Source organism: Mirounga leonina, unplaced genomic scaffold (genome assembly GCF_011800145.1).
Source record: "Mirounga leonina isolate KUSES-001 unplaced genomic scaffold, KU_Mleo_1.0 Mir_153, whole genome shotgun sequence".
Lineage (NCBI taxonomy): Eukaryota > Metazoa > Chordata > Mammalia > Carnivora > Phocidae > Mirounga > Mirounga leonina.
In genome coordinates, this window is record NW_023270387.1 from 24,899,055 (window position 1) to 24,919,641 (window position 20,587).

General features: G+C 42.6%; 1 protein-coding gene and 2 pseudogenes across 2 annotated transcripts in view; 1 reads left to right on the top strand and 2 right to left on the bottom strand.

Annotated features, from left to right (window-relative positions):
* The first annotated feature begins 1,427 nt into the window (after nucleotides 1-1,427).
* Nucleotides 1,428-20,587, top strand: part of APLP2 (amyloid beta precursor like protein 2) — an 86,653-nt gene continuing 67,493 nt past the window's right edge. For both annotated transcript variants that reach the window (XM_035009306.1, XM_035009307.1), the window contains exon 1: nucleotides 1,428-1,626. In XM_035009306.1, the coding sequence (XP_034865197.1) occupies nucleotides 1,522-1,626 (105 nt within the window). In that variant the 5' untranslated portion in view covers nucleotides 1,428-1,521. The remainder of the gene's footprint in view (nucleotides 1,627-20,587) is intronic.
* Nucleotides 17,264-17,363, bottom strand: LOC118013564 (annotated as a pseudogene).
* LOC118013467 lies at nucleotides 18,718-19,840 on the bottom strand (annotated as a pseudogene).

Below are 20,587 nucleotides of genomic sequence, written 5' to 3' on the forward strand. Positions count from 1 at the left end.
GGTCTCCACCGCAGGAGGTCCTGCAGTAGGACATAGCCCAGTTCTTATCAGTGGCATAACAGAGGTGTGGAGACAACCAAGGAAGTAAGTGCCATAATGGAAAACATTACATCTAGGGGACAGAGGAAGAATGACAATGTTTTCAACAGGTAGGTATTGGAGAGAGGACATTGCAGGCATAGAAAGGGCTCGAAAATGGAAAGGCGTGGGTTGTCTTTGGGAAATAGGGACAGAGCCTGTTTAACCACCAAGAACTGGGCATTCAGGCAATAAGGCTGGAAAATCCAGCGTTCTTCTCACTACTCCACTGTTTATTCTGTGGACACTCTCTCTTTTTACTCTCTGTTTCCTAGGGTAGAGACCCTGTTCTCTATTTATTTGTTTGAACCTAAAGGGACTAGCAAGGGCTCTACAAAGGGTGGTGTATAAATCACATGGCTATTGAAAGGAAACAAAGCCAGCAGAGAGCCCTCGCAGTGGCGAGACCGTGCCAGTTGTGAAATGGGGCAGCAGAACGTTTTCCCAGTTGAAGTGGAAATGCCGTGGAGCAAGAAAGCAGAGAAGCAGGTCTCCTGCCAATTATCTTAAACTGAGTAATGAAGAAAAACGATCTTTCCCTAAAACATACGAGGAAGGGGACGTGGGCTTTAAGATGAACGTGGTCGTTGCCCCACTGGGCTCCAGTGGGAGGCAGCTATCCCTGGCTCGAGTGGCTGCTGGGAAGGAAGGGTAAGGATGAGGCCTAAGGAACAGAGGTCAAAAGCGTGGAAACACCGCCCAGCAGTCTCGGGGAAAGGGCAAACCCGGCTCTGGGCGAGCAGAGCGCCGACAGCCGCACGCCTAGAGCAGGGGTCGGGAGAGGAGGAAAGCTCCCTCGTTCAGCCGGTCCCCAGCCTCGGGGGAGGCCTTCGGTTAACCTGCCTGGGTTCGGAACAACAACAACAAAATTTTTTTAATTCTGTTTTTAATAAAACCATTTTCAGAACCTCACAGAGGGCGGTACCCAAAGGAATCTGAAAAATACCCCGCAGGGCTAGGCGAGCGGGGCGTGCCCCGAATCAGGAGGCTGCAGGAGGACACACCAGCGTAGCGCGCCCAGATAACCTCTCACCGTGCGGGAGGCCAGAGCAATTCCCCACCCTCCGCGGAGCCGCGGCCCCCAACGCACCCTGCGCACACCCCCTCGCTACGCGGCCGCAGGGTCCCAGGCGGGGGCGGGGCCGTCAGAGGCCGGAGGCGGGGCCTGGCGGGGCTCGCGGTTGGAGCGGGCGGGAGGTGCAGGCTCTTCTGTTCTTTGATTGGGTCTGGGTTGAACAAGGGGCGGTGTCTTGGAGAGGCTCTACGGCCCGGCATTGGGCCCCGAAGAAAGAGGGTGTGGCCTTGTGAAGTCAGTTCCGGTTGGTGTAAAACCCCCGGGGCGGCGGCGAACAGGCTTTAGATGCTTCTGGGTCGCGGTGGGGAAAGGTTCTGAGTTTTCGTGTGTGAGCTTGAGAGTCGAGCACTAGAGCGACCCGGCGAGGGATGGCGGCCACCGGGACCGCGGCCGCCACGGCCACCGGCAAGCTCCTGGTCCTGCTGCTGCTCGGGCTCACGGCGCCTGCCGCGGCATTGGCCGGCTACATCGAGGTGGGGACCGGGCGAGCGCCCGAGCGCAGTCTCCTTCGCCCGCCGTGGGAGCGCGGCCTGCGAGCCGACGGGCGCGCCGCGGGGTCCGGCCGGGCTGGGGGCGCGGCGTGGAGAGGGGGGAGGGGGGTGGTCCGGCGCTGCGGCGGGTCTGGCGGCGTCTCCCCCGCCCGCCCCTGCTTGGCGCAGTGCTTAGCGCTGGAGGTCGAGCTGCCTCCAACGCCGCAGAGGCCAAATGAAAGGCATCGGGGCTGCGGGGCGCGGGGGGGCGGCGGGCCGTCTCGGCCGCCCCAGCCCCCATCCCGCCCGCGGCGCCGCCACATCCTCTGGGGACCCTGCGCGGCTCAGGCGCCCAGCCCGCCCTCCCCCGGGATACTGCGAGGCCCTGCGCCCTGCGGCCCCCCGCCGGCGCTCCTCAGTTCGGGACCTCGGTGCGGCGCGGCTCCCTCCGGGGGCGGCTCCGCGCAGACCCCAGCTCCCGGGCTGCGGCGGGCAGCGCGCTCTCCGCGTCAGACAGTGGGGCTTCCCACCTGGAAGCAGTAGATGCAGCCTTTGTTGGCGACGCGGGCTGGGCTGTGGGGATGCAGGCTTCCCGGGTTGGCCCTTGGAAAGTGCCGGGTGCTGGGGCGAGCGCCGCTTTGGCTGCAGCGGGAGAATGCTCCTGCACCAAGCAGCGGGTGTGCCTTCTGTTTCCTGTGTGCCTGCCTCTCAAAAGATCCAGCGCTCTGGCATCAGGCCTTTGGGAGGAATTGTTAAATATAGCTGTTTGCCTAAGTCTAATAAACAAGGGGAAAACCCCTCTCTGGTGTTCGTGTTGCGCCCCTTTTTTTGTGGGTTCCGGCGAGGAGGAAAGGTACCGATGAATACGGTGTTAAAAACTCTTGTTTAATCATACTTTTTTTGGTGTTAGAATTTAAGTAGCTGTTATGCATCTGACAACCCCATAAACATCTTTGTGCTTCGAGGTGGTTAAGTAGCCCGGATTCAGGGGTGGTTCGCTGGAACGGGCAGGGTTGCCGGGGTCCGGGAGGGTTCTACTGCGTGGTCTGGACCTTGCCGCTTCATGAAAACCTTTCTGTTCCTGAGGGAGACGTGGGACTTTATTTTTACTTGCCTTCTCGAAATAGTGCTTGAACGGTTGGACTGGAATGTGTTTCGGGTGAAGTTTCTTTCTTTTTCCTCTTCTCTATTTTAAAAATTACAATGGATTTCTGCGTATTTAGCTAATTTCAGAGACAAGTGAGACTGGATTTGATTACATAGGCACTGAACGAGAAGTTTCTAGCAAAAACCCATAGTTAGAATGTGTTCTTCTACAGAATGTTCAAACATTTCCAGGATCAAATCTAATCAAGAACACACCTCCGATGGAACGGCTTAAAAATGTTTGTATTCATCCTGCTTAGAGCTTTAGGATTCTTTGGAGGAAGGGGGGAAGGAAGTTGTATTTTAAGTAGAGTTAATGTTTATATATACGTGTTTTTAGATGACGATTATTTTAGTTTCCACACAATGGTTAGATCAGTATCTGTGATTCCTGATATGATGTTGCACGCTAGATCAGCAGGATGGGAAAGGAAGGGGGAAAAAAAGGATTTTGTATGGAACATAGAACTTTTAGGTCAGGGTGTCAAAAACCATTTTGCACACTCTTTTACCCCACTTCCCAGGCGGATGTGTAGTTTCAGGCACTAGTAGATTCACAGTAAAGGATTCGTCCGTTTTAAAGAATATCTTCCTTTCAAGTTGAAGCAGAATATTAACACCTGTATGTACGCCTGCAGAGAAAGAAAAACTAGCAATATCAGAATTAGTTGTTGTGGATTAAATTCAGCTGTTACCCACAACATTGTTCAATTGAAAAGTCTGGCTAGGCAGAAAGTAGGAATTAGACATTTCCCTAAAATGGTTTTTAAATGCTATTTTATGATTACTGTCCTTTGGAACTATATTTTTGACCACACTAAGTTATCTTTCAGATGTTTTTTTTTCTTTTGTCAAGCAGGCAAAATTTGTGTGTATATCATTTCATTTATTTGCTGTCAGGCAAAGGACTGCCTAAACCTTAATTTAGATGAGAATGGCCTAAATCAGGATGTCTTTGGGAAGGTCTTTATTGAGATTAGCCAAAGGGATTCCAGCCAAATCCCTGATCAAGTTGCTTGGCGCAGAATTATTGATTGGCAAATCTTTAATGTTGCGTGGTGTTGACTGAATTAATCTCTTACACCTGTTTAAAAAGAAAAACCCACCTCTGTACTGAGGACATTTCTTTAAATCCAGGATATGTTCTGTTGTGTGCAGGCTCCCATTTGGGATTCTCAGACAGTATTTGTGCTGAAACCCTGCACTCTGCTTCTGAGAGCCAGAACTCGGGTTCGTTCTGCTCCATTTAAAAAAGGGCCATTTGACAGACAATTTACAGGAAATTCAACTGCAAGGTATGACAGCTGACTTAGAAGATAAAGAAGGCTTTGTGTTGGTATTGCTGAGTGGTGGTATATGGGATGTCTGATTATGACTTGGGGAGATGCCAAAGCTTCTGCCACGATTGTCAGTCAGTCATTTTATCATAACTACTAAAAATCTTTTGATAAATATGATGAACTGAGTCTTAGCAATTAGATCCTTCTGTCATAGAGGGAATTTGTTTCATCATCTAAAGCTGGGCTGTCTTACGGTGTAACCACATGTGGCTACTGAGCTTGCAGGGTGGCTAGTATGATTGAGATATGAGTGTTCCACTTTATTTGATTTTAATTAATTTAAGTTGACATTTAAAACTGATAGTTCAGGGATTGGAAAACTTTTAACTGTATTTGAAACAACTTGGTTACGTGGATCTACTTTTTGAACTGTAGATTTAATGAAATTTAAACTCAGATCAGGTATTTCCTATGCAAATTTAGCATCTGAATTGCCTTGTACTGTAAGTGTAACATGCACACCAGATTTTGAAGACTTAGAATGAAAGAAATTGTAAAATATCTCAGTAATTTTTATATTGATTACATCAAAATGATACTTTAAGCGTTGGCTAAGTAAAATATGTTAAAATTAGGGGCGCCTGGGTGGCTCAGTTGTTAAGCGTCTGCCTTCGGCTCAGGTCGTGATCCCTGGGTCCTGGGATCGAGCCCTGCATCGGGCTCCCTGCTCCGCGGGAAGCCTGCTCTCCCCCACTTCCCCTGCTGGTGTTCCCTCTCTCACTGTGTCTCTGTCAGATAAATAAATAAAATCTTTAAAAAAAAATGTTAAAATTAGTTTCACCTGTTTCTTTTAATTTTTTTTTTTAAGATTTTATTTATTTATTAGAAAACGATCTAGGGTGGGAGAAGGAGAAGCAGGCTCCCTGCCGAGCAGGGAGCCCGACTTGGGGACTTGGGGGCTCGATCCTAGGACTACAGGATCATGACCTGAACCAAAGGCAGACACTTAACCGACTGAGCCACCCAGGCACCCCTGTTTCTTTTCATTTTAATGCAGCCAGCTCATATTATATTTCTTCTGGACAGTGTTAATGTCTTGCTTGAAGTTAGACCAGCATGCTCTTAAGTGCTTTTTAGGACAGTTTTGAATGTTATTTTTTGTTTTTCAATTAAAACTGTTATTTAGAAATAAGTTCAAGCTTACAAAAGTAGCGAAAATCATACAAATGACTCTAATACCCAGATTCACCAGTTGATGTTTTTCCTGTTCATCATTTGCTTTATTTTTCTATTATGTATTTTTTGCTGAAGTATTTGTGAGTTGCATACATCCTGTCCCTTGATCCCCTCACTGTGTATTTCCTAAGAACCAAGGACATTGTCTTACATTACCTTAGTACAGTTACCAATTTAAGGAAATTTAACATTGATACAATACTTTGATCAAATCTACTGTCTGTATTCCACTTGTCAGTTGACCCGATAATGCTTTTTATAACCTTCAAAAACATAGTTATTTTTAAAGCTGAAGAGCTTTAGAAGTCTTGGCAGTGAAATGTGAAGGGTTATTCATGTTTTCCAAATATAAAAAACAGATTTTTAAAAAGAATTTATTTATTTATTATTTTAGAGAGAGAGTTGGGGGTGGGGGACAAGAGACTGGGAGAGGGAGAGAATCTCCAGCAGACTCCCTGCTGAGCTCCAAGCCCGTTGCAGGGCTTAATCTCACCACCCCGAGATCGTGACCTGAGCCAAAATCAAGACTCAAGACTCAGTGGCTTAATTCATTGAACCACCCAGGCACCCCCAAAAATCGGATTTTTAACTTATCTGATGTTGTTTTGACTTTGGGAAAATCAAAACTTAAACTTTTCAAGATTCTTTAATTATGTTACTCACCATTACTGAATTCTTGGGCTTCTGCACTTTTTTTTTTAAAGATTTTATTTTTAAGAAATCTCTACCCCCAACGTGGGGCTCGAACTTAGCTGAGATCAGGAGTCGCATGCTGTCTTGACTGAGCCAGCCAGGCGCCCCATTCTGCACTTTCTTTTTAAAATAACAGAAGAGGGGCACCTGGGTGGCTCAGTCGGTTAAGCGGCTGCCTTGGCTCAGGTCATGATCCCAGAGTCCTGGGATTGAGCCCCGCATCAGGCTCCCTGCTCAGCGGGAGAGCCTGCTTCTCTCTCTCCCTCTGCCTGGCTCTCTGCCTACTTGTTCTCTCTCTCTCTGTCAAATAAATAAATAAAATCTTAAAAAAAAAAAAATAACAAAGATTACATGGGTAGTCCACATTTATTGTAAAAATTAAAAAATACAGATAAATAAAAAATGAAAAATAATCTCAAAACATATTTTCCAGGTAAACCTCATTGTAAACATTTTAGTGGTATATATCTTAGCAGATACATCGAGTATGTATGTTTTATAAAACTGGCATATATTGCATATTGGAGCTGGTACCTAACAGTTACTATTTTGTATTGTCTTAAAATGAACTAGTGAAAGAAAATCAAGTTTTCTGTGTGACAAAATGTAGGGATAAATATTTGTACAGTAATTGTAGCTTCTATGGGGGGGTCATTTGAGAGAGAATTTGAAATTGTCTATAATCCAATTTTCAAGAGTTGTTTTTTAGTGAGATAAAGTAGATTACCTTGATGCTTAATTAAATTTAGTATCATGTACCTTAGATGGAAAGTGAACCATATAGCCCCATTCAAATACAAATAGGTTCCAGTCCTTTGTGTCAACCACAACTAATTATTTTTGCTAAGAGAATTTTTCTTACGTAAGCCATCATGAAATTTGTTTATAATCTTTTTATTTTTTAAATTCATTTTATTTATTATTATTATTTTGGGGGGTACAGAGGGAGAGAGAGAATCTTAAGCTGGCTCCATGCCCAGCGCAGCCCAACATGGGGCTCAATTTCAGGATCGTGAGATCATGACCTGAGCCAAAATTGAGAGACGCTTAACTGACTGAGCCACCCAGGCGCCCCAACTATAATCTTTTTTTAAAGTAAGACTTTTCATTTGCCATTTATCCTACTAGTGTTTGTTGAATCACTGTTGTGAGGTTCTGTTTTAGATGCTAAATGCTACAGTAGTAAAAACAAATATGCATCGTGCTTTTTACTCTACAAAATGCACTTGCCTGTGATTTCTAGGCCCCACCCTCAGAGGATCTCATTGAGTACATCTGGGATTCTCAGTTTTAAATGCTCCCCAGGTGATGCTTGTGTGCAAGTACAGAAAAACAGCAAACAAAAAACCCTAACAGAACTCATTTGGGTACATTATCTTTTAAGTCTACACAAACAGCCTACTGAAATAGGTATTGTTATCCTCACCTAAAAAGGGAGTCAGTAGAGGCCAAGGGTTTAAGGCCATGCAGCAGGGCCAGGGTACGAATCCATCTGTCCTCTTCTAAATCTGTTGCTCTTTCTCTCCTCTGTGTCAGGGTGTTTCATAATGTTTCTCTTGTGGTTGCAGATTTCCTTTTTTATCTTCCCCATTACCAAAAAATCTGATACAGGTATTTGCTTTAAACTTTTTTTTTTTTTAAAGATTTTATTTATTCATTTGAGACACAGAGATAGAGAGAGAGCATGAACAGGGGGAGAAGCAGAGGGAGAGGGAGAAGCAGAGGGAGAGGGAGAAGCAGGCTTCCTGCTGAGCCTGGAGCCCGATGTGGGGCCCTATCTTAGAAGCCTGGGATCATGACCAGAGCTGAAGGCAGACGCTTAACCATCTGAGCCACCCAGGCACCCCTAGGTATTTGCTTTAAAAGAAATTAATTTCATAGAAGTTACAATGTATCATGAACCAATATATACCACACTATTAACAGTGGTTATCTTTGGAGGATGTAATTACAGGGGACTTGGCCTTTTTACATTTTCCTTGGGTTTTTTAAAACTTCTAATGCTTTTTTACATAATGTGCCAATTCTCTGTCTCTATTTAAATAGTAAGTTTGTTTCAGCTTTGTATTCTGCAAAATTTAAGGAAAGGAAATTTAAAAGACTCCCTGTGTGTGTGTTGGGGAAGGGGAGTCTAATCAAAATCAGGGTATGGGATTATTTGGAAGAGAGAAGGCTGCCAGCACCAGATTTACAACCACCGGCCTAGTTGATAGACAGCCATAGGACGAGGTTGACACTAATCACTGTGACTGGGATAAGATTGTGGTCCAGAAAAAAGTTAATCGGCACCTGTGAGGTTAGTTAATTGAGCAGCTCAGTGCAACCTTTCCACTGCTCCTTTCTCAGCTCAACACCTCTTGTGGTTACAGATTGGATGGAGTTCCAGAGGACACACTTTGATATGATTAAGGTCCAGGGGAGGAAAGAAATTATCTCTTGTATATCGCCCCTTAAGGGTGAAGAAATATTTCTCATAGCCTACCAGCACAATACCCCTCAAATATTACTGGACAGAATTTTATCAGATGCTTCTAGCCAAACGCGATGTCTGCAGGGGAATGGTACTGTGGGTTGGGTTCTGTTGGAAAAGAGTGTGGTGGTAGTTGGGTAGATAACACATGCAAGGGCATTCTCTGTTTGGGATCTTATAGAATAGGTGGGCTGGCTGGAAGGAAAAATAACTAATTCATTCTTACGTAAATTATCTGCGAGTTAAATGTTTGCTGGCAAAATTGAGAAATCGGAGGAACCTCACACAGGGCATTGATTAGGATCTTGGCCCTTCATTGTGAGGGTCATTGCTGTCTAGAACAGAATGGCTGGAATGGTGAAGAATATGAAAAATTTGACATGAAACATGGATGAACTGTAAGGGAGATACTTAGCCTGGAGAAGAAGAAAAGGTGGGATTTAGTGGTGGGGGGGAGGAACATAAGTATTTGAGAATATTTTATAGTTTGCTTCTGGAAGTCTAAGTAGGAGACTGAAGCAGAGTTGTTCCATGGAGAAATGAGGTGATAAGAGTGTAGGACGTTCTTTTACTTACTTTAATTACGAATATTTCCAACACAGTATAGTAAAAATATAGATACTCCTCTATACGCCACCCAGTTCTGTTAAATTTTAACACTTTCCATATTTGCTTTAGCCATTTTTTTTTTTTGAGTAGTAAAGCATACATATAGAAATAAGATGTTACAATAGAAAGGCCTCCTTTGAACGTTTTCCAACCCCATTAACCTTTCTTTCCTGAAGTAACTCTTATCTTGAGTTGGGAATTTAGCATTCCCATTCATGTTTTCATGCTGAGAGAGACCCTTTCTTCTTTTTGGATTCCAAAGAAGTTTGTTCAGGCTCTTAGAGTGGTAATAAATATTTATCAATGCAGAGCATTAATTGTTCGAACATACTATGATTTAAAAGCTAAGATACTTGAAGTGGAAGTAAAGACAGCCACATACTTATGAAGGTGCCAAGCATGCATGGCACTGTTGCAACCCCTACATCAAAAGCCCTTGAGTATTTTTGAGCTTTTAAAAATTTATAGCTCAGTGTGTTTTCATAAAACACATACCTGTGTAACTACTGCCAAGGTTACAAAAGATAGAACATTCCTACCCTAACCACTCCCTCTAGCAATTATTACACTGACCTTTATGATAATTATTTATTTTTTATAGTTTTTACCATCCAACCATTGTCCCTAACCACTGTAGTTTATCCTGTTTTCTCGATTTATGTAAGTGGAATCCTTCAGTGTGTATTCTTAAGTATCTGGGCTGTTTTACTAAACATGTTTAATTAATTAATTAATTAATTATCATCTCTGCACCCATCATGGGGCTCAAACTCATGACCCTGAGGGGCGCTTGGGTGGCTCAGTCGTTAAGCGTCTGCCTTCAGCTCAGGTCATGATCCCAGCGTCCTGGGATTGAGCCCCACATCAGGTTCCCTGCTCAGTGGGGAGCCTGCTTCTCCCTCTCCAGCTCCCCCTGCTTGTGATCCCTCTCTGTCAAATAAATAAATCTTCAAAAACAACAACAACAAAACAAACTCATGACCCTGAGATCAAGAGCCACATGCTCTTCCAGTTAGGTATCTTTCTTTCACTAGATGTGTTTTTGAGAGTCACTGGTATTGTTGAGTGTAGCTGTATAGTAGTATGTATGAAGAAACGATGATTTGTTTTGCTGATACGCATTTGGGTTGTTTCCAGTTTGAGGTTATTGGGATACTATTTTCTCTGGCTTGCCTTTTTACTCTCTCAATGATTTCTTTGGAAGTTCTTAATTTTGAGGTCTAACTTATCTCTTTCTTCTTTTTCTTCTTCGTCCTCGTCGTCGTCGTCGTCGTCGTCGTCTTGTGATAGGTGCTTTTTGTGTACTATTTCAGAAGTCTTTTCCTACCCTGAGGATGTAAAATTATTCTCCTAGATTGTCTATTAGGAGCTTCTTATTTTGCCTGGCACATTTAGAGTTACAGTGTACCTGGAACTGATTTTTGTGTAATAAGAAGCATGGGTCTTTTTATTTTTATCTTTTCCATATGGTATGTGGCCCATACCATATGGCTATCCAGCTTGCACCATTTATTGTCAAGGTCATCCTTTCCCTTCTGTTCTCCCATGGCACCTTTGTTGTTAGTTAATATCTCTGTATGGGTGAGTCTGTTTCTCGGCTCTCTTAATCATTGCTGTCTGTGTGTATCCTTGCACCAAGTCTACACTGTCTTATAATAAGGTTTTATATCTACTAGAGCGTGCCCTTCTACCTTGGTTGTCTTTAATAGTGTTTTGACTTTCTGTAATTCCTTTCTTCCCATATACATTAGCTGCATTTCACCGAAAACAGCCACTTACCGGAATTTTGACTGGGATTTGCATTTAGTCTGTAGTTAATTGGGGAAAAATTGATTTTTTTTTTTTTTTTTTTTTAAATATTTGAGTCTTCCAGGGGAACCTGGGTGGCTCAGTCAGTTGAGTGTCCAACTCAGATCTCAGGGTTGTGAGTTTGGGATCCAAGTTGGGCTTGGTGCTGGGTCCAATCTAGAGACATGGCACATGCCTTTATTTAGGTCTTCTTTCATTACCCTCAATCTTTTGTATAGCTTTCTGCTTAGAGATTTTGTACCATCTTGTGTTAGATTTCTTCATAGATATTTATTTTTAATGCTATTTTAAATTTTTTTGTTGTCCTTCTATGGTTGTGGAAATGCAGTTGATATTTCCAAATTCACTGTGTATCCAGGAGACTTGCTAAACTTGTGCACTAATTCTAATAATTTATTAGTAATTTTGAAAATTCCTGAATATATTCTATGGATTATGATAGTTTTTTCCCTTCAATTCTTACAGCTTTTATTTCTTTTTCTTGCTTTCCTGCACTGGCTGAGACTCTAGTAAAATGTTCAAGAGAAGTGGTAATATCTGGTATCTCTTTTCAGCTCCTGATCTCAAGAGGGAAACTATGTTTCACTGCTTATATGATACTTGTAGGTTTCTTTGTAGATACCATGTCCTTCATTAGATTAAGGAAGAGCTCTTCTATTCTCTGCTAAAGATTCTTGTCATGAATGAATGTTGAATGTTTTTCACTTTTTCCCCAGCTAATTAGATAATCATATGATTTTTCTTTTAATTTTGATAGTGAAATATATTAATTGATTTTTTTAAATATGTAAGTAACTTTTGCATTCCTGAAATGAGCCATACTTACTAAATTTTGTTCAGGATTTTTGCCTCAGTGCTCAAAAGTGGGTTTGGGGGTGCCCAGGTGGCTCAGTTGGTTGGACTGACTCTTGATTTTGGCTCAGGTCATGATCTCACAGTTGGGAGATCAAGCCCAGTGTTGGAGATTCTCTCCTCCCTCTGCCCCCACCCTGCTCGCACCCTCTTTCTCTCTCTTTAAAATAAATGAAATCTTAAAAAAAAAAAAATCATAAAAAATAAAGTCGGTTTGACCTGTAATTCTTCTCTTTTATAATGTATTTATCAGGTTTTGGTTTCAAAGTTTTATGGCCTCAAAAGGACTTGGAGAGAGGGGATATTGCCTCTTTTCTATGTTCTGGAATATTTTACTTAAGATTGGCATTTTTTCTTTTAATGTTTGGAAAACAATTTACCAGTGAAGCCGTCTGGACTTTTCCTGTGGTAAGGTTTCTAATTATGCATTCAATTTGTTTTCTAATTGTAAGATTAGCCCTATCTTGTGTGAGTTTGGTTAAGTTTCCCTAGTAATCTATTACATTGGATTTTTTAAGTTGGTATCATTTGATCAAAGTTGTTTATAATATACTCTTAATGGTCTTTGTAATATGAGTAGAATCTGCAGTGATGTTCCCTTTTTTCATTACTGACTTTGGGTATTTTTGTGTGTTTTTGTTTTGTTTCAGTCGGTCTTAACCAGGTGTTAAGTCTTTTTAAATAATCAACTTTGGCTTTTGTTGATCCTCTCTGTTGTCTCTTTATTTTGCATTTTTTCTTCTTTTTTTAGAGATTTTATTTTTAAGTAATCTTCTACACCCAACGTGGAGCTCAAACTCACAACCCCGAGCTCAAGAGTCACATGCTCTGCAGACTGAGCTAGCCTCCATTTTATTTATTTCTGCTTATTATTATTTTCTTCTTTCTACTTTCCAGAGGTTTAATTTATTCTTTTTCTAACAATTTGATATGACTGCTAAAATTTTTTCAGCCTTTCTGCTTTTCTATTAACTTAAAGCTATAAATTTTCCTCTGAACAGGGCTTTAGCTGCAGTTCACAAAGGATTTTTGTTTTTAGCTTTCTATTTAATTTCTTTTCTTTTTTTTTTTTTTAAGATTTTATTTATTTGAGAGAGAGAGGGAGGGAGTGCAGGCTCGCACGTGAAGGGGGTGGGGAGCAGGGGTGGGAGGGGCAGAGGGAGAGGGAGAAACAGACTCCCTGCTGAGTGTGGAAGATTAGGGGGATTGATCCCAGGACCCTAAGATCATGACCTGAGCTGAAGTCAGATGCTTAACTGACTGAGCCACCCAGGCTCCCCCAGCATCTAAGTTTTTGTTTTTAAAAAGATCTTATTTATTTGAGAGAGAGAGAGAGAGAGTGCATAAGCAGGGGGAGGGGCAGAGGGAGAGGGAGAAGCAGACTCCCTGCTGAGCGGGGAGCCCAACTCAGCGCTTGATTCCAGGACCCTGGGGTCATGACCTGAGCCCAAGGCAGACACTTAACAATGACTGAACCACCTAGGTGCCTGAGCATATGCGTTTTGATACATAATATTTTCATTATCATTCAGTAGAAAAATTGACTTTCCATTGTAATTCTAATTTTTTTCTCCATGGGCTATTTAGAAGTACATTTGCTGGGGCACCTGGGTGGCTCAGTTGGTTAAGTGTCTGACTCTTGACCTCAGCTCAGATCTTGATCTCAGGGTTGTGAGTTCGAGCTCTGCCTTGAGCTCCTCAGTGGGCATGGAGCCTACTTAAAAAAAAAATAGTATGTTAATTTCTTTTTTTTTTTTTTAAGACTTTATTTGAGAGAGCATGAGAGAGAGAGAGAGAGAGATCACGGGGGCATGGGGGGAGAGCAGGGAGCCCCATGTGGGACTTGATCCCAGGACCCTGGGATCATGACCCGAGCTGAAGGCCGACACTAAACTGACTAAGCCACCCCCTCCAACTGTGATTTTGGACAATTTTTTTCCTATGTAGTTTTGACAGGTTTTTTTGCTTTATTTTGAGGTTGTTCTTAGGTGCGTACAGATTTAGAATTACTACCTTTTCCTGAAGAATTGAATCTCTCATATAGTTTCCCTCTTTATCTCCAGTAATGTTTTTTTGCCTTTCCTAATATTTTGTTTAATATTTCTGTGTGTTTTAGATGTGCTATGGCTTTTTTCTTTTTATAACCTAGCACCTGTGTTTTACTGGAGTATTTAGTACATTTATATTTAATGGGGCTGTTGATATGCTTGGGTTCTCATCTTCCTTCTTATTTAGTGCTTTTTGTTTGTTCTGCCAGTTCTGTGTTTGTTTTTTTCCCCCTTAGTTAATTACTTTGGAATTTGTTACTGTTTTATTTCTCTTATTACTTTGGAACATATTTATATAGTCTTTTATTATTGCTTTAATGGTTACTTTAGAAATTTCAGTATCTTTCACTTAGTATCTTATATTAATTGGTATTTTTATCCTCTTCCTGGACAATAGAAGACCTCAGAACACTTTAACTCCATTTAACCCCATCTCATCTTTTTTTGTCATTGTTGTTATATATGTTAATTTCATTTTATTTATTTAATTTATTTGTTTTTTTAATATTTTATTTATGTGAGAGAGAGAATGAGAGACAGAGAGCATGAGGGGGAAGAGGGTCAGAGGGAGAAGCAGACCCCCCGCTGAGCAGGGAGCCCGATGCGGGGCTCAATCCTGGGACTCCAGGATCATGACCTGAGCCGAAGGCAGTCGCTTAACCAACTGAGCCACCCAGGCGCACTGTTAATTTCATTTTAAACCCCAGAAGGTGTTATACAAGCCATGTTCTATACTGTCAAATGAATTTAGGTAAGTGGTTATTGACTCCGGAGGCACACTGGTATCATCTGGGGAACTTTTGCAAAACACAGATGGCTGGCTGCAATTCAGACAAATGACATCTGGATCTTTGGACAGAGGGGGTCAAGCATTATTAGTATTTCCTAAAAAACTCCTCAGGTAATTCAAGTTTGTGGTAAGATTGAGAGCCTCTGATTTAGTTTTCCATATTTATTGTTTTTATTATTTTTTATGCCTCTTGCATCTCTGAACTGTCCTGGATAATTTTTTGTCTTCCAAAACACTTTAGAATTTTCTTAAGGGTAAGTTGGCTTTTGACATATTCTTTTACCAAATATCTTTTTCACTCTTTCTTTCAAGATAGGTTCATTGGGAATAGAATTTCTTCCATCATCTTAAAGCGCTTATGCCATTCCTGATATTTTATGTTACCAATATCCTGATAATGAATGTTATCAGTAACTTACTGGAATTTGTGTCTGTATAATTATCCTCCTTTGAAGGTAATGTGTTCCTAAGTCTCTGTCTACTTTTAAGCTTTTCTCTTTGAATCTGTTTTTCAGCACTTTTGCTGTTATATACTTAGGTGTAGTTTAAAAAAAAAAATGTATTCTCTCTTTGGGGCTCCTGGGTGGCTCAGCCATTTAAATGTCTGACTCTTTTTTTTTTTTTTTTAAGATTTTATTTATTTATTCATGAGAGACAGAGAGAGAGAGAAGCAGAGGGAGAAGCAGGCTCCCAAGGAGCAGGGAGCCCGATGCGGGACTCGATCCCAGGACCCTGGGATCATGACCTGAGCTGAAGGGAGATGCTTAACCATGTGAGCCACCCAGGTGCCCCAAAATGTCTGACTCTTGATTTCAGCTCAGGTCATGATCTCGGGGTCGTGAGATCGAACCCCATGTTGGGCTCTGTTCTGGGCATGGACTTAATATTCTTTTTTGTCCTCTCCCTCTGCCCCTCCCCACTTGAGTGTTCTCTCTCTCTCAAAAAAAAATTAAATTAAAAAAATGTATTCTTGTAGAGCGTCTTGAGTCTGTGGTTTGATACCTTTCATCAGTTTTAGAAAATTCCCAGCTGTTTTCTTTTTAAGTATTTAAATATTGTTTCTGCCTCATTCTCTCCTTTCCTGTGGGACTCCAAAACAAACATCTTAGATGTTGTCATTGTGTCCTCTGTGTCTCTCCATCCCTCATTCGATAGATTTTCTTCTGGCCCATCTTTGTTTTTACTAATAATTTTTCAGCTGTATCTGATCTGCCTTGAAGTCCATCCATCGAGTTCTTAATTTCAGTTATTGTAGTTTGTTTTATAATTTAAAAATTAAAAAAAATTATTTATTTGCCAGAGAGAGAGTGAGAACACAAGCAGGGGAAGCAGCAGGCAGAGGGAGAAAACTCCGCTGAGCAGGGAGCCCGATGCGGGGCTCGATCCCAGGACCCTGGGATCATGACCTGAGCTGAAGGCAGACGCTTAACCAGCTGAGCCACCCACGTGCCCCATAATTAAAAGATTTTTTAATTGTTTCTAGATCACAGCTGAAATTCTCAATTTTTGTCTTCTGTGTCTTTGAACATGGAAAACGTAGTTGTCTATGTCTGATAGAGTATCTTGGGGCCCCAAGGGTTTTTTTTTACTATAATTTACTTCTTTCGGTTTTCATATTATCTTACATCCTTTTTTGTCAGATAATTTTTGATTATGTGCCATTTTATTTACACAGATGCCTTATAGACTAATTTGAGGCCTAGGCTAATGTTATACTGCAAGGAGCAGTCCATTTGCTTCTATCTGAAGCTTGGGGACACTAGCAATCCAGGATCTCCTTTTCATTTCATGGATTTAGATTATTGGAAGTTGAGCTGCAGTCTCTGGGAAGGCCTGTCAATTTCTGGAATACCATTCTTTGTTCAGCCTGCTTTGTAGTATCAACAGCAAATCTTTAGGCTCTCCAAGTATACTCCCCTTCCCCTTTTCCTCCAGCCCTGGACTCCAGTCCCTTTAGTCCTTCTGTGCATCAAAAGCACTACTTAGCTACTCTCCTCAGAATTTTTCAGCTTCCAGAGAAAGAAAGCTCTGCAAGCTGTGCCTATCTCTCTGAGCCTTTATCCTCCCCTAAGTATTGACCCATTTAATCTTTACTATCTTTTTAGATCTCTGCTGCCTTTGAGCAGGTGATTTTCATATTTTGTATTGCTCTTCTTGTTGTCCTCATTAGGGTGGTTGGTCTGAATTATCTAGCTGACCATAACTGGAAGTTAATTCCCTTGAAATTAGATATTTACTGGGAACTTACAGAGAAAACCTATGTGAATTTATGTAGTTAGGGAGGAACAGACAAGCAGGAATAGAGTAGCAGATTCTAGTGGTTGTTGGAGTAATGATAATTCTATTTATGGTGCAATTACTATGTATAGTGTTTTACATATATTCATTGAAATCTTGGAACAGTCCTGAGAAAGGAACTATGGTTATCCTTGTCTTTCAGATGCAGGAACTGGGGAATGTACAGGTAAAGTAACTTGACCAAGCTCACAGATCAGTAAGTGTTGAACTGGCTCTCAAGTTTGTGCTAACTGGTGGGACATATGTCCTGGGTCAGATCCCTGGGGAAGGGATAGCTCAGTTTGACATGGGAGTACCAGACATCTCTAAGAGAAGGTTATCAGACAGTCAACATTTATATTTTTAAATTTATCTTTGTAAGGTTTTATTTGTTATTCCAATTATCATACGGTATAATATTAGTTTCAGTAAAAATACGGAACGCTTCACAAATTTGCGTGTCATCCTTGTGCAGGAGCCATGCTGATCTTTGTATCGTCCCAACTTTAGTATATGTGCTGCCGAAGCAAGCTGCTGATAGCCAACATTTAGGTAAAACATTGCAGTAGGTGATTCTTAGTAATCAGAAAGTCAAGGGAAACTCTTCTGAGGCCCTTAGTTTCTCCACCATCAAACCATTATCCGTACTTGTCCATTTTGACTCGAACGGGTATGATCATCTCAGGAACCTATTTGTCACTTCTTAAAATCTTTTATTAAAAATGGCTGAGATGGGGCGCCTGGGTGGCTCAGTCGGTTAAGCTTCTGCCTTTGGCTCAGGTCATGATCCCAGGATCCTGGGATCGAGCCCCACATCTGGCTCCCTGCTCCGCGGGAAGCCTGCTTCTCCCTCTCCCACTCCCCCTGCTTGTGTTCCCTCTCTTGCTGTGTCTCTCTCTGTCAAATAAATAAAATCTTAAAAAAAAAAAAAATGGCTGAGATTCTGGGGCACCTGGTTGGCTCAGTTGGAAGAACACATGACTCTTGATCTTGGGGTCATGAGTTCAAGCCCCATGTTGGGTGTAGAGATTACTAAAAAAAATAATAAACTATTTAAAAAAAATGACTGAGATTCTAAATTGACTCCTTACAAATGATTATTAAGGTGACCCTTAGTGTATGTGTTAAAGAAGAAATAGATGGTCATTGTGAAAAATTTAGAAAAAGGTAAGGCAAAACAAAGAAATTAACCGATTAAAGAATTTACATAAATAACTTGTTTTTCCACTCCTGTTTTTTATACATCTTAGTTTTAAAAAGTAGATTTCCCTTTATATGTTTATAACCTGTTTTCCCCCCATTTCACATATTGAATAATTTTCCAGGGCATTAAAGATTTCACAACACTTTTAGTTGAATAACCATTCATGGTTTGGGGCTTTTGAACTCCCTGCATTTTTAAAAATTTTATTATTATTATTTATAGCTGATGTTACTAAAAAGTAACGTGATTAAGATAGAACAGAACATGCTTACTACATATTGGTGCATTTGGAAAGCAATTAAAAGAAAGGAGTTACAGGGGTGCCTGGGTGGCTCAGTCGTTGGGCATTTGCCTTGGGCTCAGGTCATGATCCCGGGGTCCTGGGATCAAGCCCCGCATCAGGCTCCCTGCTCCACAGGAAGCCTGCTTCTCCCTCTTCCACTCCCCTTGCTTGTGTTCCTGCTCTCACTGTCTCTCTCTCTCTGTCAAATAAATAAAAAAAAGAAAAAGGAGTTACAGGCACCTGTTCAGTAAATACCCCAGAACCCTTCTCTACTTGTGTCCTGGGGCCAGCACACTGAGGGATGTGACATCGCCTGGGCAGGGCCACCCTTCCAAGGCTTAGGAACTCTACAAGGGGGGAGTGGGGTAGGAGAAGGGCGACGGAGCGGACCAGCCTGTCACAGGGTCCTCTGTACATTCTGGCAGCTGGACTTTACCATGGAGGTCTTGCCCAGCCAGGGGACAGTGTATACCTGGAAAGAGCAGAGCACTTGCTTGCTTGCTTTGTCCGTCCATCCCTCCCTCCCTCCCTCCCTTCCGTCTCTTTTCTTTTCCTTTTTTTTAAGATTTTATTTATTTGAGAGAGCAAGTGAGAGCACGAGAGGGGAGAGGGTCAGAGGGAGAAGCAGACTCCCCACTGAGCGGGGAGCCCGATGTGGGACTCGATCCTGGGACTCCAGGATCATGATCTGAGCTGAAGGCAGACGCTTAACGACTGAGCCACCCAGGTGCCCCTCTTTCTTTCTTTTTATTTTTTATTTATTAATTTTTTAAAAAGATTTTATTTATTTGACAGAGAGAGACCGCGAGAGCAGGAACACAAGCAGGGGGAGTGGGAAAGGGAGAAGCAGGCCTCCCGCCGAGCAGGGAACCCGATGTGGGACTCAATCCCGGGACCCCAGGATCATGACCTGAGCGGAAGGCAGACACTTAACGACTGAGCCACCCAGGCGCCCTCTTTCTTTCTTTTTAAAGATTTTATTTATTGAAGAGAGAAAGGGAGAGAATAATTTGGGGGAGGGGCAGAAGGAGAAGCAGCCTCCCCACTGAGCAGGGACCCCCCCCCCCCAATGTGGGACTCCATCCCAGGACCCCAGGATCATGACCTGAGCCAAAGGCAGAAGCTTAACCGACTGAGCCACCCAGACGCCCCCAGAGCATTTTCTTCATTAAGGTGTGGCTGGTCATGAAAGGGATGGCTGTCCAGGTTGGGCTGGGACTTGGTACATCTGGTTTGGCCAGTCTTCACGTCCAAGAAGTATTTCATCCCAGCCACAGCTTGCTTGTGGGCGAGTACCACCTGGAGTGTGCAGCTGTGGTTCATGCCCTTGCTCGCCTAGTTGAACTTGTTGAGGGTGAAGTTCAGGGCTTGCTGCACATCCTCCTCATTGACATGGTCAGCATCCTATGGGGCTCCCACCATTGGACACTTGGTCCTGCTCGTGCCAGGGCCATGGCCAGAGCCAGGGTCAGGGCCAGAGTAGCCAGTAGGAGCAGCAGGGTGTGCGGGGGCCCGGCCATGGTGTGCTCGGAGGCCCGTGAAGCTTAGAGGGGAGTGATCCAGCAGCGGCCCTCCCTGCATTTTTTTTTAAAGATTTATTTATTTATTTATTTGACAGATAAGAGAGAGAGCACAAGTAGGCAGAAAGGCAGGGAGAGGGAGAAGCAGACTCCACTGAGCAGGGAGCCTGATGTGGGCCTTGATCCCAGGACATTGGGATCATGACCTGAGCTGAAGGCAGCCGCTTAACCGACTGAGCCACCCAGGTGCCCTTTTTTTTTTCTCCCTGCATTTTAAAATATACAATACTAACCACCCCCCAATAGTACTTAAGATGATGCATAAACATTTCCAGTTACTCCAGAATACTGTTTACTAGCCAGCGGTCAGATATTTGCGGTATTGGAATTACAATTTGAATATATGATTGCATTTTGCCTTTATTTTATAAGAATGAGAAAATGGGAAGCAAAGTGCTTACTGTATTGATAAAAAGCACATGGTGAAATGTATTGATACTTATTTGGTGCTTTCTGGAGAGTCTTTGAATTTAGGTGAACACTCAGTGGGCTCAGTTATGTAGGAAAAGTGAGGGAATGTTTTTAGTTTATTCCTACTTTTATTCCTACTTTTAAAAAAGATTTTATTAGTGCATATGTGAGAAAGTGAGCAAGTATGGGGCGGGGAGGGACAGAAGGAGAGGGTGAAGCAGGCTTCCTGCCGAGCAGGGAGTCCAATGTGGGGCTCCATCCCAGGACCCTGGGATC